The sequence below is a fragment of the Orycteropus afer genome, unplaced genomic scaffold (assembly GCF_000298275.1).
Source record: "Orycteropus afer afer isolate SDZICR_OR568_19922 unplaced genomic scaffold, OryAfe1.0 scaffold00070, whole genome shotgun sequence".
In the NCBI taxonomy this organism is placed as follows: domain Eukaryota; kingdom Metazoa; phylum Chordata; class Mammalia; order Tubulidentata; family Orycteropodidae; genus Orycteropus; species Orycteropus afer.
The window spans coordinates 7,262,561-7,290,409 of record NW_006921657.1 but is presented as its reverse complement, the minus strand read 5'-3'; the positions used below and the strand labels follow the sequence as shown (position 1 = coordinate 7,290,409).

The 27,849-nt window shown below is 46.0% G+C and overlaps 1 protein-coding gene across 1 annotated transcript in view; it reads right to left on the bottom strand.

The window, feature by feature from the left end:
- Positions 1-1,658: 1,658 nt before the first annotated feature.
- LRRC20 (leucine rich repeat containing 20) overlaps positions 1,659-27,849 on the bottom strand; it is a 164,303-nt gene continuing 138,112 nt past the window's right edge. The window contains exon 4 of the mRNA XM_007940656.1: positions 1,659-1,813. Coding sequence (XP_007938847.1) covers positions 1,659-1,813 — 155 coding nt within the window. The remainder of the gene's footprint in view (positions 1,814-27,849) is intronic.

Sequence of the window (27,849 nt, the reverse complement as noted above, 5' to 3'; positions counted from 1 at the left end):
AGAGTGAACGAGGTGTCTCTTGGGATCAGCGATGGTCCAACAGTGCCCCAACCAGTCAGCTCCCTGCTATGAGAAAGGAGACCTGGGCAGGGTCAGGCCCCAGGGGCTGGAAGCATTTTGAGGAAGGGTTACTGCTCTCAGGGGTAGTATGACCTAGGAACAGCTTAACCCTAGCAGTGGCTGAGTGGCCACTAGTCCCCAGAATGTAGGAGTTGCATGGCCTGGCTACATGCCTCCAAAGCCTGGGGTCTCAGGCTGCCTCCAGATACCCACACAGAGGTCCAGGCCAGGTAAATTCTGGGCAGCTCCAGGTCACCCTGCTCCACAGGTGAGGAAAAGGTGATACTTAGAGGGTCAAAAGGTCAGGGGATCTCCAAACCAAAGGCATTGCCAGAAAGCCAGAACCCCAGGCTGTCTCCTGGTAGGGTGATCAACCATCCTGGTTTTAGCACTGAAAATGCCACATTCTAGGAAACCCCCCAGTCTTGAGCACATCAGGACCACTGGTCACCCCATTGCCTGGCCACATCCTAGACTCCAGGTTGAGGGCCGTCAGAACATTGGGTAGTGATATTGGAGCCTGTGGGCTACAAATCCAGTGGTCTGTAGCGCCCCCAAGTGACCACTTAAGGGCAGTTGGGCAGTGGCCAGAAGTGGGTGTGGCCATCAAACTGCCTCTGACCAGGGCCACTCCTCGGAAGGAAGAGGGGGCATTCTACTTCCACAGTGATACTGCCTTGGAAACCCAAGGAGGGGTCGCTATGAGTCAGGTCCGACACAACAGCACATAATAACAACAACAACAACATAGCCACAAGGTAAATGGTCCTGTTCCTCTCAGGGCCACTTCTCTCACAGCTCAAAGGACCATGCCAGCCACACCTGGTTCCTCCCGATTCGGGGACAGAGTCCCCAGAGCTTCCTCTCCACCCATTCCTTAATCCCAGGAAACCCAAAGGCAACTAGCCTGCTCTCCAGTTTCCAGTGTCAGGCTCCTATGTGAATGTTTTCAGCCCTGCAAGCAGATTCTCACCCCAGCCCACTACTCCTGGTTCTAGCTCCCACCAATGCAGGGGTCCAGCAAGGCTGAGGGTGGGGCGCTGTGAAGGGTGTGCCTCCCACGAATCTGTTCTCAGGAAGCAATAAATAGATGGAGGTTGTCTGCTACTACTCTTAGGGTAGCTAGCGATCAGCTCTCGGCACTAAAAACAAGGCCTCAAACTCACAGGGCTCAGAAAATGCTCAGCAGTGCTTACTCCGTGGGCTCAGAGGGTACCTGAAGATTGGAGGCAATTTGGAGGCACGCATTTCCTAAAAAGCCTCCAAGGAGCCCAACAGAGGAAAAGTCTCCCACCACAGCCCCTTTTTTCCAAATACCAAGGTGCAGAGAGGGTGAGGGGTCTTGCCCAGGTTTACACAAAAGCTGTGAGCTCGGGCTCCAGCCTCCTTGCCTCCTCCCTCAGGTGTGCCAGGCCCCCTACTGCTCTAAGCTATCTATCCTGGGCCCTGGGCCAGCTCCACCCCCTCCCTTCATGTGCTGTCTGGTACCCACCCCCAACCGCCAGGCTTGGCCTCTCATGTGCCCATGGGATTTCCTCCCCTCAGGGGTTGGGCCATGTGACCTCTGTCTCTTGCTGGGTGGGCACGAGGAAGTTGGTCTAAGGCGGGGGGGCCTGCGCGCCCTCTGGAGTCATGAGCATGTTGAACTTGATGAGTGGTGGGGCAATCACGCGCACCTCGGCATTCAGTGGGTTGAAACGGAGGTTGATGCTTCGCAAGGCTGGCATGGAGGCCAGCTTCTCCACAGGCACATCTGTTGGGGAGAGAAGGGACAGATGAGTTGGGCTGGGGCCATGCAGGCAGAGAGGCAGGACAATGGGCCGAGAAGATGTTGACATGATGGTAGGGAGAAGCTCTTTAGCTCCCATTGCATGTGGGGGTCAGCTTCTGGGTGCCCACCAAGATATCACAACCACATGGAGGAAAGCATCATAAGAAATAAGGACCATGTTCCTCAAAAAGATAAACACAGAATTACCCTAAAACTTCTAAACTCACTGCTGTTGAGTCGATTCCAGCTCATAGTGAACCTGTAGGTTAGAGCAGATCTGCCCCTGTAGGGTTTCCAAGGCTATAAATGTTTGCTGCACCTTTCTGCTGTGGAACGGCTGGTGGGTTGGAACCACTGACCTTTGAGTTACCAGCTGGGTGCCTAACTGTTGCCATCACCAGGTCTCCTAAGACCCAGCAATTCCACTCCTAAGTGAAATTCCTTACCCAAGAGAAATGTACAGAGATACATGGACATCAACATTCACTGCAGCATTATTCAAAATAGACAAAAGGTGATTCACAATAGCAAAAAGATGGAAACACTATGGTACATACAACAATAGAATACTAGGGCAATACTAAAGAAGAATGATGAGTCTGTGAAACATCTCATAACATAGATGAACTTAGAGCCCTTTATGGTGAGTGAAGGCAATCAATCACAAAAGAACAAATACTGCATGAGATCACTACTGTAAAAAGTCAAGAGAAGTGTTTCACAAAAAAATATTCTTTGATGGTTACCAGGGCTGGGTAGGGAAGGGACGGTAAAAAAGGGGAGAGCAGGAAGACAAAAGATGGAAACAATTCAAATATCCATTGGTGAATGAATAGATAAACAAAATGTGGTACATATACACAATGGAATATTATTCAGCCATAAAAAGGAATGATGTTTTTAAAAAAGACCAGGCTTACTGGTCTGATAGAGACTGGTAAAACCCCTCGAGACTAGGACCCTTATTCATCCTTTGGGCCTGGACTTGAACTCACTCCCGTGGCTCCCAGTCAGACAGACAGGTATGTAAGGTGAACATTTACACCAGGTAGTTACACGCCTTAGAACAATCAACCATGGGAGATCAGAGGGCAGTAATTGCACAAGAGATAACTCAGAGGGCAGGAATGCACACGAAAGAAGGACACAGGGGAAAGGTAACTGCAGGGAGGAAGGGGGAAGAGAGCTATTACCTTATGGGGACTGCAATCAATGCCATGAAACAAAATGTGTATAGAGTGTAAAACAGAAAATGAATTTGCCCTGTAAACGTTCACCCAAATCACAATAAATAAATAAATAAAAAGAATGAAGTTCTGATATATGCTACAACATGAACTAACCTCAGTAACACTATGCTGACTGAAAGAAGTCAGACACACAAGACTTAATATCGTATGATTCACAGACTGCCACAGTATCAGGCCTGTAACGATGAGCTTTCTACACCCCTCTGGTAGAGGGTACACTCTTATCCAGTTTAATAATCTGTTACTTGGTATATTTTCAATATTATTTTCTTAAGTCACTCTTCTTTGTCCTTGTTATTTGGAAATAATTTCAAATACCAAAAGTTGCAAACTAAAAACTGTACAAAGAACACCATATACCCTTTATCCAAATTCATCAGTTGTTAAAATTTTACCCTTGGCTTTAGCACTTGTGAATGAATCCCCTCGTTTTCTTTCTCTATGTCACACACACACACACACACACACACACAGTTATTTTTCTGAGAGTGCTGAAGGTAATATACACACATCATGGCCTTTACTTCAGTCAGTTTTTCCTAAGACCATTCTCTTACATAATAACCATACTGCAATTATCAATTTCATACATTTGCATTGATGTAATACTTTTATTAAATGTTACCCATATTCTAGTACTAAGGACCTTTATAGTAAGTATTTCCTCCCCTTCCCCTGTTACAAGACCCAGTCTAGGGGCAGGTTTGCATTAAATTGTCATGTCTCTGTGGACTCCTTTAATTTGGAGACACAGTCTTTCTTTGCCTTTTACAACACTGACATTTTTGAAGAATATAAAAAAAAATCAAACCCACTGCCATCGCGTTGACTCTGACTCACAGTGACCCTACAGGACAGAGCAGAACTGCCAAACAGGGTTTCCAAGGCTGTGTATCTTTACGGACGCAGACTGCTCCATCTTTCTTCTGCAAAGCGAATGGTGGGTTAGCATTGCCAAGCACTTTCACAACTGCACCACCAGGGCTCTTTTGAAGAATACTTCCCCTCCTCTTTCTCTCTGAGTCAGACAGACAGGTTTGGTTTTGAATAGCGCATTCCTCACTGTGTTGTGTTGTTTGCCTGGAGTTTCTCACGATTAAATTGGGATAATGTACTGTGATATGGGAAATTGCACAGGTGATGTGTCCTCCTAGCAGGAGACATACGATGTCCATCTGCCCCTCATCAGTGATGTTTTTTGATCCCCAGTGAAAGCATATTCCTCATCGTGTAATTACCAAGGTTTCCTTTCCCCTCCTTTGTAACTAGCAGTCTGTGGTGATGCACGATACCCTGCGCCTCACTGGAATTCAGTCCCATCATCCCTGCGTTAAGCATCTACCGAGGATTCTTGGCTGATCCTCAGGATGGCTGCAAAATGATTTTCCTACTCTAGCGTTGCCTCTGCATTTGACCACGGCTAGCAGATCTCCTCTCTATTTATTATCAATATGGCCTCCTATGCTCTCTGGTAGCATAGTGCCTAAGGCACTTGACTGCTCACCAGAAGGCTGGCGGTTCAAACCCACCAGCCACTCCTTGGAAGGAAGGTTGGGCAATCCTACTTCTGTAGTGATACTGCCTTGGAAACCCAAGGAGGGGTCGCTATGAGTCGGGGCCGACTCGATGGCACATAACAACAACAACAACGCTTATATGGTTCATAATTCATCATGGTATTTACTTACTTTGGTACTCAAATTGCCCAGATCTGGCCAGTGGGAGTGCCTTCAATCTGGTTCCTGTGTCTTTTGACATGCCACCTTCGTGGTTTTGCTGAACTTACTTTCTGGTAAGGCTCCTCTTGAACCTTCCCTGCCCCAGTCCTAGAAGCAACCACTTCTCCAAGAGGTCCTAGTTCCTTCTGGTGGGAAAGGGCTTCTATGCTAGGTGGCTAAGCATGATTTTCAACTCATATATGAGGCACATGTGCATCGCATCCCTTGGCTTTTGACTACTGCCTAGACCACTAGGCCATTCATTTCCCATACTCTACCTCTCTTCTGTGCCAGTGATGGGCACCCAGGGACTTCCACCTGCCCTTAAGGGTCAGCATGAGCACATCCTTGGATGCATGCCCAGGAGCAAGGCTGACTGCTGGGTCACATGATATGTGTATGTATTTCAGCTGGTTGCTCTCTAGGACTCCGCTGAGTCTACCAAGAGTTTCAGGGCTTTCAAAAAAAAAAAGGATGCTTGTACCTTCACCCAAATCATTACAGGTCTCTTACCTAGCTACAGGTCTCTTACCTAGCTAGCAGTTTTCTCTCCTTCCCCGCCCTTCCTTGGTAACCAACAAAGAAAGTTTCCTTCCTTGTATAAATCTTTCCTTGACTTTTTATATTTGTCCTTCTGTGATCTTATTTCACTCGACATAATGTCCTCCAAGTCTATCCACTTTATGAGGTGTTTCATGGATTCTTCATTATTCTTTAATTTTGCACAGTATTCCACTATGTGTATGTACCACCGTTTTGTTATCCATTCATCTGCTGCTGGGCACTTAGGTTATTTCCATCTCTTTGCTATTGTGAATAGTGCTTGGATGAACATGAGTGTATATCTGTCTATCCATGTCACAGCTCTCACTTCCTCAGGAGATATACCTAGTAGTGGCATTGCTGGATCAAACAGTATTTCTGTTTCTAGTTTTTAAAGGAATCACCATATTGTTTTCCACAGTAGTTGTACCATTTTTAAGACATTATACCAAAAGTGGGTGACCAGCACAGTATCACTAAGAAGAAGAAGAAGACACAGAGAGGTACACAAGAGGTACAGACAACAAGAGGTACTATTCCATACACAATTCTGCATTATCAATAATAATAAACATGAATACATGGGTGGAAACATAGGTAGACAGGCAAGAGGATCAGGTATGGGTAGGTGAACAGGAATGTAACCAAACCTATACATAGGTTTGGCAGATGATATCTCTACATACGTATCCGTCTGGGCTATAAAAATGTCCATATATATAGTGGAGCTAACAGGGGGCAAAGTTATATTAACTTCTTAGCCACAACCAAACCCCCTGAGGGAGTGAGTTGCTGGGCCTGTAGGCCCCAGGGGACATCAAGCTCAACTGGTATAACATAGTACATAAAAACACTGTTTTACATCCTATTTTGGTGAGTAGAATCTGGGGTCTTAAAATCTTAAAAGCAGCATCTGAGATGCAAGCCTGTCCTCATGAAGAGTGAAGAAAATCAAGGACACATGGAAACAATTAGTCCAAAGGACTAGTGGACCCTGAGACCAGAAGAACTAGATGGTGCCCAGCTACCACTGGAAAGGGATCAAACCACTTGGAAAGGGATCAAAATAGAAGATCCTGGACAGACTGGGAGAAAAATGTGGAACAAAATTCAAAAGCACGAAAATGACCAGGCTTACTGGTCTGACACAGACTGGCAAAACATTCATCACTATGGTCTCTAGTCAGCCTTTGGGCCTGAAGTTGAACTCACTCCCATGGCTTAGCTTTTAGCCACACAATAGAGAGGTTTGTATTGTAAGAAATTATACCAGGGAAGTGCACCTCTTAGAACAATCAACCAGGGAGATCAGAAGGGAACATAGGGAAAAGGTAACCACAGGGAGGAAGTGAGAAGAGAGCTGTTTTATAGTGGGGATTGCAATTAATGTCACAAAACAAAATGTTGTATGGAAAACAAATTTGCTCTGTAAATATCCACCCAAATCACAATAAAAAGTTTAAAAAAGATATATAAAAGAGGCTGCCTGGATCTGCCCACCCCCAGGCTGACAGACACTAAGCCCCTGATCTTCAAGCACAGGACCTCCAGGCCTGTAGCAACATTTCTGTCATACCCTATTTCCCTTCCTTGGAGTCCTGCAGTGAGGGATGGCGAAGTACCTGGGGCCCCATAACCTAGGAAGGGGGTGGGGAGGTTCCCTATGGGCTTGGTACTAGATATAGCTACCCCTTTGCCCTTCTGGGTGAGCTCTGGTGGCACAGTGATAGCCAGAAGGATGGTGGTTCAAACCCATCAGTCACTCTGCAGAAGAGAGACAGGGCAATCTATTGCTGTAAAGATTTACAGCCTTGGAAACCCAATGGGGGTTGCTATGAGCTGGAATTGACTCCCATGGCAGTATGGCAGTGGGTTTTTTTTTTTTTTCTTTTCCCCTCTCCTAGAGGAGTTTTGGTGGTGCAGTGGTTAAAGCATTTGGCTGCTAATCAAAAGGTCAGTGGTTCAAACCCATCAGCTGCTCCATGGAATAAAGATGAGGCAGTTGACTTCTGTGAAGATTTATAGCCTTGGAAGCCCACAGGGTGTTGCTAGTAGTTGGAATCAACTTGGTGGCAGTGAATTTGGTTTTGGAGTGGCAGTCCTGGGGAGAAAGGGGAGGGGAGGCCACTAGCTCATACACACATGTCACACTGGAGTTTATAAAGCATTTCCATACTTGATCTTCCCCAAAACAGGTGCTCCTCTGCCCACTTTACAGATGAGGAAACTGAGGCCTTGAGATAGCCACTGAGATAGCCTGAACATAAGATTATGAGGAAAGGAAATAGGCATTAAGTCTCAGATTTCTCCTTCAAGTGCTATAGCTGTCTGGACCCACTCCCACCTCTCACAGAAGGCTGGAAGCCCCTGATTTGGCCTCTGCTGAGGGTCACTATGAGTCAGAATCAACTGAATGGTAGTAGGGTTTTTTTGTTGTTGTTCTTGGAGAGAACCAACCAGAAGGGTCCATGAGGCACTCATTTTCATGGTCTGTTGGCCAGAGGCTATACAGATCCCAGCAGAGAGTCTATCAGTGCTGGGAAGGCCTTTGACTTTGAGGAAATCACCATACAATGGAAGGAAACAACTTTGCCCCAATCACTGAGCCACTGGGTGGCAGGGTTCAAGCTGAGATAGAAGACACTCACTTGGGCCAGAGAGGAGAAATATGCAGAAGTCCCAGAAATCCCCAGGCCCTGTGAACAGGCACCTGTCTTCTGATCCCTTCACAGGGAGGCAGGCATTCATCCTCCCTTGGATCCCTAGAGGTCACCTGGTCTTTGAAACTCCTAAAGGCAGGTGTCTGTTCATTGGACCAGTGGCCCAGTCCGAGGCCTTGCATCTCATGGGAGCACAAGAAAGAGGACAGTCTTTTCTTCATCTTTGAAACCTCAAGGCTAACACCATGCCTGGCACATACCCATGGAGGGCACCAAAGGACAGTTTGGGCAGCTGAGAGGGAATTACCAGGGTGGCCTGTGGCCAGACGTTGGGTCCCGGGTAAGAAAACTGGCTACAGCGCAGCCAGGTAGGGTTGGTCTTTTCCTGTGGGACAAGCAGGACCTAGCTTGACAGAGGAGGACAGGAGTGAAAAGTGAAAGGGGGCGGGGTACCCAGAGTCCAAGGCAGACATAGTCCAGGTAGAGAAAGGGCAGAGACCAGGCTGTTTCTAGAATGCAAGGTTAAGCAGAAATGACTTCAGGGAGAGACAGAAAAGCAACAGGAACTGAGATTAGTACCTACCCACCTCACTCCCCTTTTCCTAGGAGCTCATTTGGATATAAATGTCACATTATACAGCTGCCTGCTGCCTCCAATCCTCCCCTCCCCTTACTGTGTCATTAACTGCCACAGAGGTGATGCAGACTCATGGCGACTCCACATGTGCTAGAGAGTAGACTCCTCCATCATGTTTTCTTGGTTGTAATCTTACTGAAAGCAGACTACAAGGCCTTTCTTCTGCAGTGTGAGATTGGATGGGTTCAAACTGCCAACCTTTAGGTTAGCAGTTGAGTGCTATCAGTTTGTGCCACTTACGGACCTCCTCTTACTGGGTGGGAGTTGTTGTTGTTATGTGATGTCGAGTCGGACCCTACTCATAGTGAGCGCTCCTTGGGTTTCCAAGGCAGTATCACTACGGAAGTAGATTGCCCAATCTTCCTTCCAAGGAGTGGGAATTGCCTTTTCTAGGTGTGGGGAAGAAAAGGCTGCCCATGAACATTCCTGGCATTCCTCATGTGAGCTGGTCCCCCATTTTCCCTACCAATAATGGCACGCAGGTAAAGGCTAATGACTTGGAACATTCACATTCCTTGCCAAAGGTGTCAGCTTGCAGGGTCATCCCTTTCAGCATGGCAGGCAACGGGCAGGTGGGGCAGACCTGTGCCTTCTGCCTCAGGTCATCTAGAATTAACCAACCACCTTGCATTTGGCTTTGAAGAAGTAAAGACATTTCATGAATAACATAACCCCATGTAACACAGAAGAAAATTAAGGCCCAGGGAGGTTTAGCACCTTGTCTAAAGGGTCCCAGTGAAGGAAGCAGTAGCTGAGATCTGATATTTGAATGCCTCCTATGGAACAGGCCCTGCCATGGATGATTCCTCAAAACAACTCATTTTGTGGATAAGAAAACTGAATCCCAGATCCATGACTTGCTTAAGGTCACCAGGCCAGTAAGTGGTGGAGGCAGAAACATTCATGACCCCAACGCTATGTATGTGCTTTATGCCACTCCACCGATGAGCATGGTCAGGGCCAAAAGCAGACCTCGTTCCACTGTGCCCCAGCCTCCAGAGGTCATCAGGACAGACAGGTTCCCCTGAGCTACTAACTAAGGCTGCACCCTGGGCTGAGGGCGTCATGTCCTCAATTGTCAATACATCCTGACTTCAGACATGGGGCTAAGGCTCAGTGCTGCCAAGTCAACACATCTCTCCATCTGTCACTGGGGACCAAGAATTATGCCTCAGTTTCCCCATCTGTAGAAAGAGGCAGCTGATCTCGGGGTTTGCTAAGGACCTTTCTAACTCTGGACTCTGTGACTCTTCCATATCTCAGCCAGCAGGGCCGGTATCCTGCACAGGGGCCAGGGCTCATGAGAGTGGGAGGAGGGGTCTCCCTGCTGTCCTGCCACAGCAGGTTTGCTGGGTAGGAAATTGAAGACCAACTGTAGCCTGGCCTTGGAACAGATCCTCGGGACCCCAGGCCTACTTAGAGCACTGCTGTCTGAATTCTCAGCTGCTGTCATTTCTATGTATTACCACTGTGCCAGCCTCTCAGGTATCTGTGGCATTCTCTAAAACACCATGCTGAAGGGCACTGATAGCCTTTTCAGGCACAGATCGGGGATTAGGTGTTATATCTCTTCTCCCTGATTTAACTGATAAAGTAGTTTGAGCAGCTTAAAGGAAGGAGCAATGGTGCCCGCAGGCTGTGTCAGAGCGCACAGAATCAAGAAGCCAAGCTAGAAAGAGACAAGCCCAAGGGGTCAATCAGGAATTTCACCATCAACTTAAAGATCAGAATCTTGACAACAGGAAGACATGAAATGATCTGCATTTCATGGATGGGGAAACCTCCTAGAGAGGTTAAATAAACTTCCCATGGCCCACAGACCCTTAGCAACATGGTGATAACGGGACCCAGCTCTCAGGCTTTTGGGGACACCTGGAGGGGATGCAAAGCCCCAGCTTCTTCCTCTGTGTCCTGTGCCATTCCCTCATCACCACTCACTGATGTCCTACTAACCCCACTCAAATCCCAGCCCAAAGGCCACCTCCTCTATATCACCCTCCTCGGTCCCACTCCCAACTCTCATAACACATTCTCTACACCACTTTCGTATCACGCACCATGCTTTCCAACCTGTAAATATATGGCTGTTCACCTTGTAAATGCAATACCTAGCACAGTGCCCATGGGGGGGGGGGCTTGATAAATATTTGCTGGATGAACAAATGCTCTGCCTCCAGAACTAGAGCATAAGCTCCTTCAGGTTGGAGATCACCCTGGGCTGGGCACACAGTGGACTCAACACTAACGCTGCTTGATTAACCAACTCTGTAGCCACACTTATAGTCATGAATTAGGGTCCTTTTCTCACCTAGCCCTCTCTATGGGCATTTGCATGTCACCGTCAACTTTCTGTGGACCAACGCTGGGAGAAGACACTGGCATTTTAGTACTAGTAATCTAATTTAGAAAATACTGATTAATCACTGTTAATGTTTTGGTCAAGGAGCTCTGGTGGTGTAGTGGTTAAGGCATTTGGCTGCTAACCAAACGGTTGATGGTTCGAACCCACCAGCTGCTCTGTGGAGGTAAGATGAAGCAGTCTGCTTCCATAAAGATTTACAGCCTTGGAAACCCTATGGGGTTGATGGCAGTAAGTTTGGTTTTTGGTTTTCAATCTTTTGGTATATGATCTTCCCAATTTTTTAATGTGTGTGTGTCTCTGTGTGTGTGCATCTACACACACACATCTCCAAAATGGCTTCCTAGATACCATTCGATAACACTCTTTTCTTGATGACACCTTATATAAACATTTGTTCAGATTACAAACCAGTAACACTTTTTATCGCTGCATCATAGCCCATGGTATAGACACACTACACTTTGGCTCCTATTTATGTCGTGGATATTCAGATTGTTTCCAACTTTTCACCAGTACAGATAATGAGAGGCTATGTGCAGGAGGTGCTCTGGTGGTGTAGTGATTAAGGTATTTGGCTATTAACCAGAAGGTTTCTGGGTCGAATCCACCAGCTGCTTCATGGGAGGAAGATGAGGCACTCTACTTCCATAAAGATTCATAGCCTTGGAAACACAATGGGGGTTGCTGTGAGTCAGAATCAACTTGATAGTGTTGAGTTTTCTTTGAGTATGTGCAGGAGAGCCTGGGTAGTACAGATGGTTAACACACGCAACTGCAAACCAAAAGAAAGGCCTAGCAATCTACTTCCAGAAAAATCAGACTTTGAAACCCTATGGAGCACAGTGCTACTCTGATACACATGGGGTTGCCATGAGTTGGAATCGACTCAACAGCAATTGGTTACCAGCTATGCATCCACAGGATACTCTGGGGCTACTCCTATCTCTTTCAGACTCCAACTGCAGAGTGCAGAACTATGAAGTCCCAGGGCCCTTTTGTGACTGTAATGATGCTCTTTTAACTTTCTCATTGCCCCCTAGTATTTGGCGGTGTTGGCGGGCTCCTGTTGCAAGTTCCCAAAGCCAAGACACTCAGCTGCTCCTGGTAAGGGAAGAGGAACCTCCAAGGAGGTCCAAACAGGCATGTGGGCCAACATGAGATGGGACACAGCCCATCACGCCTTTGCCTCACCTCTCGAGGCTGCAAGGAGGGTGGCTGGTGCTTCCTGGACTCCTGTCTGACCCATTTCCATCTGTACAAGCAGAATCCATCTCCTCCCACCACAGACAGTCACCCAATTACCCTCCTTTGTCTGTGAGAAGTTCAGAATAATCAATAACAGAATCAGAGTGGGCAGTATTTAGGGAAAATTACTTCCCTGGAGATTAGCTTGACCTTATCTCACTAATCATTAGCACAATTGACTAGTAAACTGATTTTATGCCAGTGGGACTGTCTGCAAGGCAAGATGATAAAAATGATCACTGTCAGGATGCTGTTTCTCCTTATGTGTGGTGCCAAGATGGAGGGGTCTCACCCAGGGAAGGGGCTGGAAGCTGGGAACCTCCCAGCACAGAGGCAACCTAGCAGAGGAGGTGGGCCTCCAAAGTGGGTGGGCTGGGTCCCAGGGCATTTTGAACTCCTCTGAAATTGGGTTCTTAGGCTCCTCAGCCTGGTGGTCTCAAGCCCAAGTTCTCTGGCTTATTTAGCAGCTTAAAAACAAAGCCCGTTTTGTTATATGTATTTGGACAATAATAATAAAGTAAAACACAAAAAGGTTGACATCACAAATAAATTAAACAGGATTTTTCAATAGATTCATGCACTAGTTAAAAATAAGCAAACAACAGCAACAAAACCATCCTGACCTGCCCAGGCTGGAATACCAGGTCACTTCATACTGGCTGTCTGTCCTATTGCTGGCTTGAACTGTGTCCTCCTGACCACAGTGCCTGAATTTTCAGGATTCCTCAGTTTCTCTGCCTCCACCCTCAGAGATCTAGCCAGTGTGTTTTAAAGCCTACACCAGGGATACTGATTCAAAGTGCAGACACTATCCCAGCCAAACTCTATTGCCTTGGCCCTCCAGGGCAGCACCCAGGAGGCTGCCTCAGCCAGGAGATCGTGAGCACGGTTCATCCTTGAGAATCCTTGGCTAGCCCTGGGAGCCAGCCCCCTTACCTCAGCCTCCTGAACAGTCCAAGGTGCCTGGAGACCAAACAACTGAGATCAAAGATGCCAGGCAAAGCTTCACAGCCACTCAGAGTGCCAAAGGAGACAAATAGGCAAACTATGGTGGCATGGTAGCCAGGCAAGGACAAGGATAGGGAACTCATGCACACATCCCTCAGACCACATTCACGTCTGGGTATGTCCCTTCAGAAGGTATGTGGGAGACAGGTAGGAGCAGTGATGAGGGCACACCCAGCCCTGCAGGGCTCTGGACTGAGAATCCTGGGGTGTATGCAGGCTGGGCAGAAACAGCCCTTGGCTGATTGCAGTAAATATCACAAAACAGAAAGGAAAAAAAAAAATTATGGACTGCAGACAACTAAAACTGTCAAAATTTTCAAATTTAAAAGCCTTAAAATGCAACTCTGAAGATTTCAGACATTTTATAAAACATTTTAAAAAGAAGTTTTTTAAAAAAACTTTAAAACAAATTCTAGTGACAGGGTATTAGAGAAAGATTTCACCAAGATGTCTTCCTGATTAAATTAGTGCCTAAATAAATAGCAAAGAAAGAAAGAGGCCCTGCCCTCAGGGAGCAAGAAGCACAAAAGCAGCCTTTGACCCTCTTATAAGCTAAATTCCACAGCCCTCAGGGGAGGTTTTGTAGACAGGAGTGTTCACAGTACACTGCTGAAAGAGAGGCCACAGACTTAGGCCTGCCATCTTGGCTCTGCTATTTAAGTGACATAGAAACTCAGGCTAGTCCCTTAATCTATGAGAAACTTAATCTTTCACCTTTAAAATGGTCCTTCCTACTTCACAGACTGTGTGGTGGGACCTCAGGAGACAGTGGAGGGACCACAAATAGGGTTACCATGGAGCAGAAAAGAGTATAGCAGGTACCCCCTTGGGGAAGATGGGAAGCCCAGAACTTCATAGTTCTACATGCCGGACTTTCCATCTTCTCCATTTTAAGGCTTTTGAATCCATTAATGGACCTAGAAGGTCTCTGAGTGGTGCAAATGATTAACACAGCTGCTAACCGAAAGGTTGATGGTTCAAGTCCATCTAGAGGTGCCTCAGAAGAAAGGCCTGGCAATCTACTTCTGAAAAATCAGCCAATGAAAACCCTATGGAGAAGATGGTGGCATAAATAAGCCACACTCCAATCTTCCCCTACAAATACAACAAGGAAACAGTGTTTGGCTTTGAGGAACTCTGAATCAGAGAACAGAGGAAAGTAGCAGGGAAGCGCAAACAAGAAAGAATCAATGAATTAACCAAACAAACATGACAAAAGGAGTGAAAGTACATCTAAGGATGTACAAATAATGAAAAAAAAAAAAAAGAATATAACACAACAACATTTAGCATAATTAAAGAACTAAGGGAAGACATGGGGAAAGAGCTAAAAGAGATAAGGAAAACAATACAAGGATAAAATGAGGATATGAACAGAGAGATACTGCAACTAAAAGGGACAATAGCTAAAGTGAGAAATACAAAAGGACTTACCAACAGATTTAATTAGGCAGAGAAAGAATCAGCGACTTAGAGGAGTTACAACTACAGATGCTGAAAAGCAACAAGAATGGAGGCTCAAGAAGGCTGAGCACAGTTTAGTGAATTTGTGGAACAACAAAAGACCTAATATACATATCACGGAAATTCCAAAAGGAGATGAGAGAGGGGAAAATGAAAGAAAGAATATTTGAAGAAATAATGACAGAAAAATCCCCCAATCTAATGAAGGACATGAACCTCCAAATCCAAGAAGCTCAAAGAACCCCAAGCAGGATAAACCCAAAGAGATCTATGCCAAGATACATCACAGTCAGTCTCTAAAGATTAAAGAGAAGACAGAATCCTGAATGCAGTGAGAGAGAAGCAAAATGTCGCATATAAATAATCTTCAATAGGATTAAGTGCCAAGTTTTTCTCAGAAACACTGGAGTCAGAAGGCAATGGAATGATATATTTAAAGTGCTGAAAGAACAAAACTGTCAACCCAGAATACTATACCCAGTAAAACTATCCTTCAAGAATGAGGGTGATTTATCAAAAAAAAAAAAAAAAAAAGAACGAGGGTGAAATTAAAACATTCTCAGAAAAACAGAAGCTGAAAGAGTTCATATCCATCAGATTGATCCTACAAAAAATACTAATAGGAGTTCTATGGATGGAAGGAAAAAAATACTAGGAAAGTAATTTAAAGTTATACATAAAAAGAAAGATCTCTAATAAGGGAAATGCACAGACAAGTACAAGGGCAGTAATAAGGCTTTCATGCTTGATAATTCTAAGAGTCTTGACATCATGTTCTTTAATTACAAATACATAAAAGGCAAGGATAAAATTATGTTACAAGGCACATAAAATATAAAGACATAATTAGTGATAACAACAAAAGGGGGGATAGGAATGGTATAGATACAGAATTTCTTATATGTTGAGTTGGTACCAACTTACCCTAGAATGTCACAAATATAAGCTCTTAAATGTAAAATTCATGGTAACCACTCAGAATGTATCTAAAAAACATACAGAAGAGGATAAAGGAACCAAAAAGGCTCACTACAATAAACTAACAAAACACAATAGCAATCAGTACTAAAGACAAAGACAAAGACAAAGACAAAGAAGGTTTACTATACCCAAAAAACAAGTAACAAAATGGCAGAAGTAACAGTGAATATAAATGAACTAAATGCTCCAATCAAAAGGTAGAGTTTATCAGAATGGAGATACACACACACACACACACACACACAATCCAGCTACATGTTGTTTACAAGAGACACATTTGAAACCCAAGGACACAAATAGGTTGAAAATGAAAGGATGGAATCCTGATGAAAAGGAGGAAAATACAGAAAAGAATTTCAAATTCTCATGGACTCTAGACTTTCTAGAGCCATGGAGGGTGGATGAACCCCTGAAATTACTGCCCTGAGATAATCTTTAAACCTTAAATCAGAAATATTCCCTGAAGTCTTCTTAAAACCAACCATAATTTAACTATTAAAAAAGGTCTGCCTTGAGCATTATGCTCTTTTAAGAACTATCTACTTGGGTTCAAATTAACAACAGCAACGCCAAAGATTAAATATAAATCTTAGGGGGCAATGAGTTTGTATTAATGAGGGAGTAAAAATCAGAAAAGGAGGGTGAGAATGGTCACAACTCAAAGAAAATAAATAATCGATACTAAGTTGTACATGTAGAAATTGTTGAATTGGTGTATGTTTTGCTATGTATATTCTCAAGAACAACACAACAGATAAAATTTAAAGAAAAATAAAACCTCTATGGAGCACAGTTCTATTCTGACACACATGGGACTGCCACAATTTATAATAGATGAGGGCAACAGGTTTGGTACTTTTTGGTTTAATAAACCTAGATAAGATTTTTTTTTTTTTTTTAAGTACACGTTGTGAGGAAAGAAAAACAAAGGGGGACAAAAGCCACTGCTGTGATGTCCTCTCTGCCCCAGGCTGGCCAGCAGAGGTGGGCCAACAGGCACCTAGTGGCTCAACTTATCACATGCTTCTTCCACGCACTCCCATCCTGGATCTGACAGGCAATGAAAGACAGATCCTACTAATTCTCTTCAGACATTATCATGGTCTCCTTACTGAATACACTGGCGCCAAATAAGTAACTCAGACTGCCTGGCCTTTTACTTGCATGGACAGATTGCCTGTCTCTGTTCTTCTCCTGCACTTAGCCACTGCAAGGCCCTGCCCCAACCCTTCCACCACCCCCTTCAGCAAGGTTGGTCTCAGCCTCTTTTAGTACCTTGGATTAGACGCTCTGGGGAGGGCCCAGAGAAATATGACAATTTTGCTGTTATCTCTTCCTTACTGTCTGCCATTCCTTTCCTCATCTGGCTATGTATGTTTGTGTGTGTCTAGCACTTGCACTAAGGACTAGCACTGCCAACTCTGCAATGTGTACACCCAGTGCCTGAACTGCCTAGTGCTAGGGTATGTAGGAGGGAGAAATAACAGCCTTACCTAAAAGTTCTCCCTGGAGCAGGGGTGGAGGCATAGATGGCTCCATTGCAAATCTTTCCCATCTTGGGAATTAAGGTTGTTGCTACCAAGTTTACAAATCTTTCTGTCAGGTTTAATATAGATGCCAAAGAAATAAGATCTCACTTACAAATGGAAAAATAAGACTAGGGGGAAAAAGAAAAAAAAAGACACTAAAATAACCACTAGGTGGGAATGAGTTAGGTAGGAGCCTATCTGAGAAACTTGCTCCTGGGAACAAAATGACTTGAAGGTGACATATGGTGGTGAGTGACGGTTAAGATGTCAGGGTGTAAACTATATAAGGAAGTAGCCAGAGAACAGAAGGGAAGGAATTGAAGGGAGCTCTGGTAGCATAGTGGCTAAGACACTTGCCTGCTAACCAAACGGCTGGCGGTTCAAACCCACCAGCCACTCCTTGGAAGGAAGGTTGGGCAATCCTACTTCCGTAGTGATACTGCCTCGGAAACCCAAGGAGGGGTCGCTATGAGTCGGGTTTGACTCCACGGCACATAACAACAACAACAACAAAGCAGAGGTGTGCTGGCCAGTGTTTAACAATTTGCCCTCTGGGGAAAAGAAGAAACCTGGTTTATAGCATCTACCAATTTTCATGGGAGCTCTGGTAGCATAGTGCCTAAGGCATTTGACTGCTAACCAGAAGGCTGGCAGTTCAAACCCACCAGCCACTCCTCGGAAGGAAGGTTGGGCAATCTACTTCCGTAGTGATACTGCCTCGGAAACCCAAGGAGGGGTCGTTATGAGTTGAGTCTGACTCAAAGGCACATAACAACAACATAACAACCAATTTTCATGGTGTAAATACTGCTACCATGGCTGATTTCAAGCTATCAACGTGAGGTTATTGAACAGAAGGAACAGACCCTAGCACACTACTGAGTGAGCCAAGTTGTGTAGCCCCTTCCCCAGGCAGGACTGTCCCCCTCAGGGAAAGGACTCCAGGCACCTGCTGCAAAAGGTGTGGAACCTCAAGCCAACTCCTCTGCACTTTCACATGGATTCTTTGGTATAAACTTGTACTCTGGGAACTGAACCACTGTTTTGTTATTTATATGTTCTCAGTTCCTTTGGCTTTTTGATAAAATTTCCTTTTGAATATGCAGGTGAGCAGGATGTGCTAAAGGGAAATCAAGGAAGGGGTATTGTGGGCACCTGGGGCAGCATACCACCATACCCAAGGTCCAGGGAGAGTAAGGTCGATGAGAAAGAAGAACCTGGAAGGAAAGATGCAAATCCACAGAGCTCACCTCTGTATCTTCCCAGCCAACTGTCAATTCTATTGTCCCAGCCTGTTGCTTTTCTCATCCAAATGTACACATACACACACACACAGACACACACACAGCAGACACTGGAGGAGGGAGGTTGCAGCTTCAGGGAATGGCTGTGGTGAAGACTAGGGGTACATGTTTATAGCACTTTTCTCCCATAATCCCGAGGCTGGGCCTATATGTTCTTCCAAGTGGAAAACTGGCCACTACAACTCTAAGCCACCAGACTAACTGGAACAGTGGTGCCTTTTGATTGAAAGTTCCAGTCTAGCTCAGTGGTTTTCAGTCTTGGTCACACTAGAAGTTGAATTCCACTGTCAGAGATTCTGATTTAATTGATATGGGGTATGGTCTGGATATGGACATTTTTTAAATGTTTTCTTTATATCTTATGTGGATTTTATTATTTTCTTCCTCTCTGTGAACATTTTAAAGCCTCATCAGAATATTCTATTACCTATGCATTGTGGAATCTTTTATGGAATTAGATTTCCTTCCTTGTTTTGTAATTTTTATTCATAAACATATCTTCTGGGAAATTATCTTCTATAGGATTCTACCAATGCCCTGGCTTGTTAAGTAGATTGTGTATTGCCTCTGACTCTCAATCCATTTTATCTTGGGCTGGGACTATTCTGGGGTTGGGGTTTCCTTTATCAAGAAAATAATGCAGAATTTTAGCCCTCCACTTACACACTGCACAAGCCAGAGGTTCTGATCTCACAGGGTTGGCATGAATCCTCCCATAGTCTGGGCTAATAGCCTGCTTCCATTAGTGGACATGTTTTTTTTTTTCCCTTGTACATAGATGGCTTGAATGTACAGCAAATTTGAGCACCACTGGTGAGGATGAAGGAGAAATCTGCCTCATTTGTATATGACGCAGAGTTATAAGGATGGAGGCAGAGCAGTAAGGATGGAAACCTGTCCTATTATGTGACACTCCTTTCCACCCTAAGGGAGTTTCCTTCCAACACAAGTGCACTTCAACCATAACTTTCCCTCGCTCTACAGCTACTTGTAAAAATCTCCTCTCCCTATGCAGTACTGTCCTGAATAACTGGGGCTGGAGAGAGACTGCTTGGCCAAGTTATTTAACCTCCCTATATCTTAGTTTCCTCATCTGGTAAGAATAATAGTACCTACATCTCATAAGGGTGTTGTGAGGGTTAATCAGAAGCACCTTAAAAAACGCTTAGAGAGGAGCCTGGAATGAAGTAAATGCTCATGAAATACCAGCTAGTGTAACTGATGATGCTGTGAGGTCCCTGGGAGCAGGGAGTATGCTCTGCTGGTCTTTGCTCTGTCCCTAGCCCAGTGCCTAGTACAGGGTAAATCATTCAATTAAAAACTGATGAATGAATGAATGCATTGAACTGAAATTCACATCTACCTAGAACCTCCAAATATGACCTTATTTGGAAATAAGGATTTTGCAGATGTAATTAATTAAAATGAGATCATACTGGATGAGATCATACTGTTACTGGTTTCATTATAAGAAGAGGAGAAGAGACAGAGAGATACAGAGGTCATGTGAGGCCAGAGGCAGAGATTGGAGTGGTGCTGCCACAAGCCAAGGAACACCAGGTGCCACCAGGCACAGGGAAAGGTAAGAAGGAACTCTTCCCTAGAGTCTCCAAGGGAGCTTGGCCCTGTGACACCTTAGTTTCAGACTTCTGACCTCCACAACTGTGGGAGAAAAAATTGTTGTTTGAAGCCACCCAGTTTGTCATACTTTATAATGGCAGCCCTGGGAAATAAATACAATAAACACTTTCCAAATGCCTAAATCCACGTCCATGCCCCAAGGACATGGACTTACTTATTCCTCAAATAAGGCCCTTGCAAGACTGAGCTTTGAGACCCAAAGCACAGGAACTGCTTTCCAGTACTCTGGACAGAGACAGGACGTATTAGAGACTGTACCAAAAACCAAACCAAACACACTGCCGTGGAGTAAGGTCCAACTCACAGCGACCCCTCCTTGGGTTCCCGGGGCGGTATCACTATGGAAGTAGATTGCCCAACCTTCCTTCCCAGTAGTGGCTAGCGGGTTTGAACTGCCAGCCTTCTGGTTAGCAGTCAAATGCCTTAGGCACTACACCACCAGAGGTCCCACTGGAGACCACAGAATCTTTTTTTTCCCCTAGCTGTTGTTTGTTTTGTTTAAAACAAACCTCAAGGAACTTCTTTTCTCGATGTTTGCCTGCGTGTTCACTCTGCTGACCTCTCCCTTGGCGTGGCTGCACAGCGGGCCAGCTCTCCTGCACTGCTTGTCTAATGAGAGCTTCCTGAGAACTTATTAGCACAATGGATGCCTATTCCTACTGCTTGCTGCCCGAGGCATGACTCGGCGCTCTGTGGGTGCTGGGCGAGGGCATTCTGGGGAAGAGGGCATGTTGGTGTACAGTAGGCACATGCCTACTATAGCACGTAGGCAGCTGGCAGCTTGGAGGATGACCCCTGCCCTGGGCACTGACACAGCACACAGGGTCAGGGTGTGGCTTCAACTCTTGTAAGCTGGCTGTGTTCAGGGGATGTTATGGGGGGAATTTTATCTCCCAAACGAATTGTCCAAGTCTTAACGCCCCTATCTGCGAGCATGACCTTGTTTACAAATAGTCTTTGCAGATGTGATCAAGTTAAGATGAGGTCATAGTGGATTAGGGTGAGCCTAAGTCCTTATAGGAAAAGAAGAGACAGACACAGAGAGCAGGACAAGTGATGACGAAGGCAGAGACTGGAGTGATGCTGTCTACAAGCCTAGAAATGCCAAGGGTTGCCAGCTGCCACCGGCAGCTAGGAAGAAACAAAGAGGGATTTCCCCATGACCATTCAGAGGGAGCATGGCCTTGCCAACACCCTGAATTTGGAATTCTAGCCTCCAGTACTGCAGGGGAATAAATTTCTGATGTTGAAGCTACCTAGTTTGTAGGACTTTGTTATGGCAGCCCTAGGAAATTAATACGGGGAAAAATCAAAACCTAATACCCAGTGAGGGGATGATGCCCCGAGATGAGCTTAAAGGCTCAGATCCACTGGCAGAAGAAAAGTGACAGGGTATGGTGCAGTGAATTACTTAATATGGTCCTTTTAGCCATAGCCTTTGTGACACCCACACAGTGACTGTGTTGGACTATGCAAATAAAGTGCTTGTGGTCTACCAAGGGGATTGGACAGCTTGGTAATAATGCAAATAAGGGGCACAGAACCCCTGTAGGGGTATGACCATGCATGCAAATAAGGTATATGGAACCCTAATGAGGGCATAGGACAGTTTTGCCATCCCATTAGGCTTTAAAACTACCACCAAGAAAAAGAGATAGGAGTGAAGCATCCTTTGGACCTGAGACCAGGAGACAGAGAACTGAAACACCAGAGAAGGCACAAGATGGTGAGAAATGGCATCAGTAGAATCAGGAGACTGGTAGAAGACACTGCAGTGGGCTTCCCAGCCTACCAACAAGGCGGCTACAGTGGGCAAGCTGACCCATGGAGTGAGAAAGGAGTGCCTTCGTGCAGGAAACTTGCTGGTAGAGTGAGGTGCCTGTGGGCACTTGGGAGAGCTAAAGAGATTTATAACAATTGGGGGTGGGAGGGAGAGGGAGAGAGGCAGAGAAAGAGAAAGGAGAAGGGAAAAAGGCCTGTTTGCAGGCACAGCTGAGAAGCTGTCCTGGCCAAAGAACTGTATCCTGAGTAGTTCCTGATCCTGAAGTATTAACATGTTACTTCCCTAATAAACCTTGTGAGCATGGTCCCTGAGTTGTGTGTGGCCACTACAATGAATTATCAAACCCAAGAGAAAAGCAGAGAGTGGGAGGGACAGCTGGTGTCACAATTGGAGTTAGAGGACCTCTGATGTCACCACACTATTTTTACACAGGGTTTTCAATTTGTCCTCCCAGAACTGCCAGCCTAAGGGCCCTTGCCTAGCCAAACCCTCCCACCAGGATCCATCAAATTATTTTTGACAGATTAGGAGAAGGAAGAGAATGAGAAGAAAAGAAGAAAAAAACCCTCCACCCCTGCTCACCACTCTACTGCCCAGTTACTGCCTCTAATCTTTCATGTTACACCAGGTCATATATGACCTTAGGCAACTCACTGCCCCTCACTGAGCCTCCACTTTGCCATCTGTATGAGGAGGGGACTGCCTGAGAAGAGCACTGGGGCTCTGCCCAATGCTAACTGCTCATGATCAGTCTACCAGCTGTTGTTTGAGCTCTTCATTCCTCTGGGAGTAGTACATCCACCCACCACCACCACACAGAGAGCTCACTCTATGCCAGGCAGTTTTAAGTGCTTTATACATATTATCTCATTAACTCTATTATTCTCCTCATTTTACAGAGGAAGAAACAGAGACAGAGAGAGATTAAATAACATGCTGGAAAGATAGATAAGCCCACATTTCCTTGACTCCTTGCAGCCAGAGCCTACTAATAAGTGCTCCAGGGAGAATTGCAAGGGGCACTGAGAAGAAGGCCCGCTGTGTGGCTGTTCCTGAGGCCAGCGCAGTTGCAGGGGTGGTTTCTGCCACAGTCCTAGTGTCCAGGCCCAAGCTACAGCTGTCTCCCTGCCCTACACAAAAGCCTCTGCAGAATGTTTTGACTCAAGAGCTCCAACTGGGGCTTTCTTTTCTCTACCTTTCTGATTATGGCAGAGAACTAACTCCTCTGGAGGGGTGTACCACCGGTGTTTGGAGAGAAACTGATGGCAGCCAAGCCTGAAGCCCATTGCTACAGTCCTTCAATGCTTTTTTAAGTACCTAAGTCCCCATATTGAATCCCTTTTTGTTTAAAATGCCAGAGTGGTTTTTGCTTCCTATCCTTCCTTATCATGCATCTGGAGGGGAAGCCAGGCTGGGCAAGGTGCTTTATAACTGGGAAGGATCAGGCATGGAGAATTATCTATCCAACCAGAACTCATAGAAGCCCATTTAAAAATGCAGTTATATTGAGGGAGGGATGACAATCCCTTAGAAGTTCATGGAGGGACTTTACCCTTTACAATATTCTGTGTGCATTAATTTTAACTGATCCTCTGAACAGGCTGTGAGGATATAGACAGCGATTACTTTTCCCAATTTTTCAGATGAGAAAACTGAGTCTAGGTTTGCAGTTAAATGATTAAAGTCAGAGCCAGAACCCAAAGCCACTGCAGAGTCTATTCTGACTCATAGCAACCCTACAGGACAAAGTAGAATTGTCCCACAGAAATCTTTATGGAAGCAGACCGCCTCATCTTTCTCCTGAAGAGCAGCTGATGGGTTTGAACTGCTGACCTTTTGGTTAGTAGCTAAATACTTTAACCAAAGGTCCTGACACCCAGGTAGTAAATGGTAAAATTAGGACTCAAATACAGCTCTCCAGACTCCCTGTTCAGCGTTTTCTTCACCATCCTTCAAAGTAGTAGCTGGGTAATTCCAGCAGCTCTGGTGGTGTAGTGGTTAAGGCATTTGGCTGCCAACCAAAAGGCTGGTAGCTCAAACCCACTAGCTAGCTGCTCTATGGAAGAATGATAAGGCAATCAGCTTCCGTAAAGATTTACAGCCTTGGAAAGCCAATGGGGGCTGCTATGAGTTGGAATCAACTTGATGTCAGTGAGCTTTTTTGGTCAATTACTACCTCAGTAGAAATTATTTAAGGAGTCCTAGTGACACAGTGAGTAAGCACTCAGCTTAACTGCTAACTGAAAGGTCAGTAGTTCAAACCCAACAGCCTGCTCTACAAGAGAAAGATGTGGCAGTCTGCTTCCATAAAGATTTACAGCCTTGGAAACCCTATGGGGCAGTTCTACTCGTTCTACAGGGTTGCTATAAGTAGGAATCAACTTGACGGCAATGGGTTTGGTTTGTCTTTGTTGTTTTAGTGGTTCAATGGTTAAGTGCTTGGCTGCTAACTGTAAGGTTGGTGGTTGGAACCCATCAGCTGCTCCACAGGAGAAAAGACCTGGTGATCTGCTCCTGTAAATATTACAGCCTTGGAAAACCTATGGGGCAGTTCTGTTCTGTCCTATAAGGTCACTACGAGTTGGAATCAACTCAAGGGCACACAACAGAATTCATGTGGCCACCCCCTGAGAGCCAGAATGGGCCTAAAGAGTGGGATTGGGAAAGACAGAGCAGCAAGTTTTAGGTGGTAGGGGTTGGGAAAGAGGAGGTGGGCTCCAAGGGATCTGGGAGGTATCACAATCTGCTTGGGGATGGCCACCCTGAACCTACTGGAAGGTAACTCTGATAGGCCTTCCCTGACAGGGGGTGCTGTTCTAATCCGAATGTGGGATAGTGATGAGGCTCTTGTGTCCTCCAGCACCAACAAGCTGCTCTGTCAGCAGCCTCTGCCCAGAGCTATAAAGCCACCCTTGAAATCTGACCAGCTGACTTCTGCAGTCCACCATTAGCCTCTTTCCTACCCCTTAGTAGAGTCCCCTGACTCCTCTGCCCTGGCTCCTGGGTGAACGCAAGAAGTGGCCCAGCAAGTGGAGGACAGTCTGCACAGCAATATGTGGGTCAGGGGTCCAGATGGGTGGGGCAGTGAGACTGTAGGAAGTGATCACGGGGAACCTGACTTCAGCCTCGAAGGGCAGAACTGTTCTGCTCACTCTGTAGACAAGGAAATTAAGGCTCAGAGAGGAGGTGACATGTTCATGCCAATGATGTGAATGGGGCTTTAGATCTGTGCCTTTTCTGCTATAAATCTGAAAAGCCAAGGTTGGGGTGGGAGGACTGGCAAGAGAACAAAGTAGAAAGTGGTCAAGGTTGAGTGGAGTCTGACTCAGAGGCCATTTACCTGACAGGACCATACACAATGAGGAGAGGTACAGGGGAGGCGGGAGGACACTCTTCCATGACTTTGGTTTTCATCATCACTGCAGGAGCCTCTCTGTGCTATCCAGAAAGAAGACAGGCGACAGGCCCAGGGGAAACACTGTGAAGCCTTTCCTGCCAGCGGTTCAAGTTGTTCCAGGACAAATGGAATTACGAAGGCAGTAGGTGCTGGCAGATCAAGTCACCCTCCCTGGCAAGCTAGACAGATCTGAAACCTCCCATGACGCCACTGTCTGATCTGGAAGGGGGCAAGGCCTGGTGTTCAGAGCATCTGTTTTGGCCGAGTCCCCACTTTCCACCTCCCCACTCCAGGTGAAGGTTGGTCAATCTGCATATGGGCAATGGATCCTAACCTCTCAAAGCCGTCGAAGTTTTGTCATGGTCTCCACTTAGTAAAAGTTTTCCCCACGAGGGGTCCCCTGTCAGGCCCAGCATCTCTGACCAACCAGGACCAGGGTTTGGCTAAGAGGTGCAAGGTGGGAAAAAGTATAGCCCCAAGGACTCAACCAGTCAGATTTCATAGGTGGCTTTACAGCTCGGGGCAGAGGCTGCTGACAGAGCAGCCTGTCGGTGCTGGAGGACACAAGAGCCTCATCACTATCCCACATTCAGATTAGAACAGCACCCCCTGTCAACAAACTCTGGCTGCCTCATAGGGAAAGGACAAGGAGGGCAAGAGACTGGCTTCTCTGCTCTGACCTGTCTGTCTTCAGGGCTGGCAGCCATTCCCAGTAGGCAGGGAGCCACGAGACGTGTATGTGCTTTCTCCAACTATCTATCCCCTTATAAAACACCAGCTAACAAGGCCTTGCAGTGAGGCCCCTTCCAGGGAGAGTTGCTGTCCCTGCACTTACAGGACTCTCGCCAGGGGTAAGTGAGGCCAGTGTAGGGAAGTCCTTGCAATTTAACACATAGATGTTGCTGGAGAGAAAGGATGATCTGCCTCTCCTTCCAGTCACCCACATCCCCTCTTCATCAAATGAGGACTTGACAGGCCACACATGGGCCAAAGATCTGCATTCAAATCCTGCTTCCACCAGCTCCTATTCAGGCTACTCAATCTCTCTGAGCCACTTTTCTCAGCTGTCAAGTAGAGCTAACACCACCTATCCAGAAGAGAAGCTGGGAGCTGATTAAACATGATAATTACAGTGAATCTGTGCTGGTTGTCCACAGTTTTTTAGAAGTCTGTGCACTTTGATCTTTGTAAATCAAAAGAGTGTATTTCCACTTCTACTTCTCCAAGGTTTCCTCTGTTTAAAAACTATTTCTTGGGTTCCTCCCTTTTGCACATACAGTACTGCGTTGTCAGTGAAGGCAAACACCAGTATATGGGTGGATAGATAGGTGGGCAGGCTGAATTATTAGGTATGTCTATGCAGCAGGGAGGAGCTCTGGTAGCATAGTGCCTAAGGCACTTGACTGCTAACCAGAAGGCTGGCGGTTCAAATCCACCAGCCACTCCTTGGAAGGAAAATGGGGCAATCTACTTCTGTAATGATACTGCCTCAGAAACCCAAGGAGGGGTCGCGATGAGTCAGGTCCGGCTCGAAGGCACATAACAACAACAACAACATGCAGCAGGGGGTGTACCCAAGACCACGTATAGGGTTGGCAGACAATGGTTCTATAAGTGTATTTATATGTTCTGTAAGAATTCCCAGGGGTATACTAGAGCTGACAAGGGACAAGGTTGTAGTCATTTCTTGGTCACAGCCAGCTACCCAGAAGGAGCGAGCAGTTGAACCTGTGGGCTCAGGACCATAGTCGCAGGGGACATCAAGCTCAACTGGCATAACATACTACATAAAACATTGTTCCACCTCCTACTTTGGTGAGCAGAGACTGGGATCTTAAAAGCTTGCAAGCAGCCATCTAGATGTAACGATGGGTCTCTCCTCGTCCAGAGCAAAGAAGAATGAAGAAAATCAAAGATTCATGGAAACAACTATTCATTGCAGCCAGTACACCATGCAATCCTCAGCCTCTACGACTGAGACCAGAAGAACTAGACGGTGCCCGGCTACCACTGTCAACCACTCAGAGGGGGATCTATGGAGGAGATCCTGGATAGAGAGGGAGAACAATGTGGAACAAAACTCAAAATCACTTGGGGGGTAAAAAAAGGAGGGGGTACTAGGTTTGCTAGTCTGACAAAGCCTGGTGGAACCACTGAGACTATGGCCCTTAGCTGCCCTTCAGGTCTGGAATTGAACCCACACCTGTGGCTTCCAGCCAAACAAAAGACAGGCATATGAGTTGAACATTTACCCGAGGTAGATACACTCCTTGGAGAGAACAATCATGGGAGAAAGAGGGGCTGTTTATGCACAGGGAGACAGCTCAGGGGGCAGGAGTGCATGGAGGGATGGACACAGGGAAGAGGTAACTATCAGGAAGAAGTGGGAGGGAGCTGTTGCATTGAGGAAAATTGTAAGTCAGTGTCATAAGACAACGTGTGTATGAATGCTGTATGGAAAGTGAATTTGCTCTGTGAACTTTCACCCAATTCACA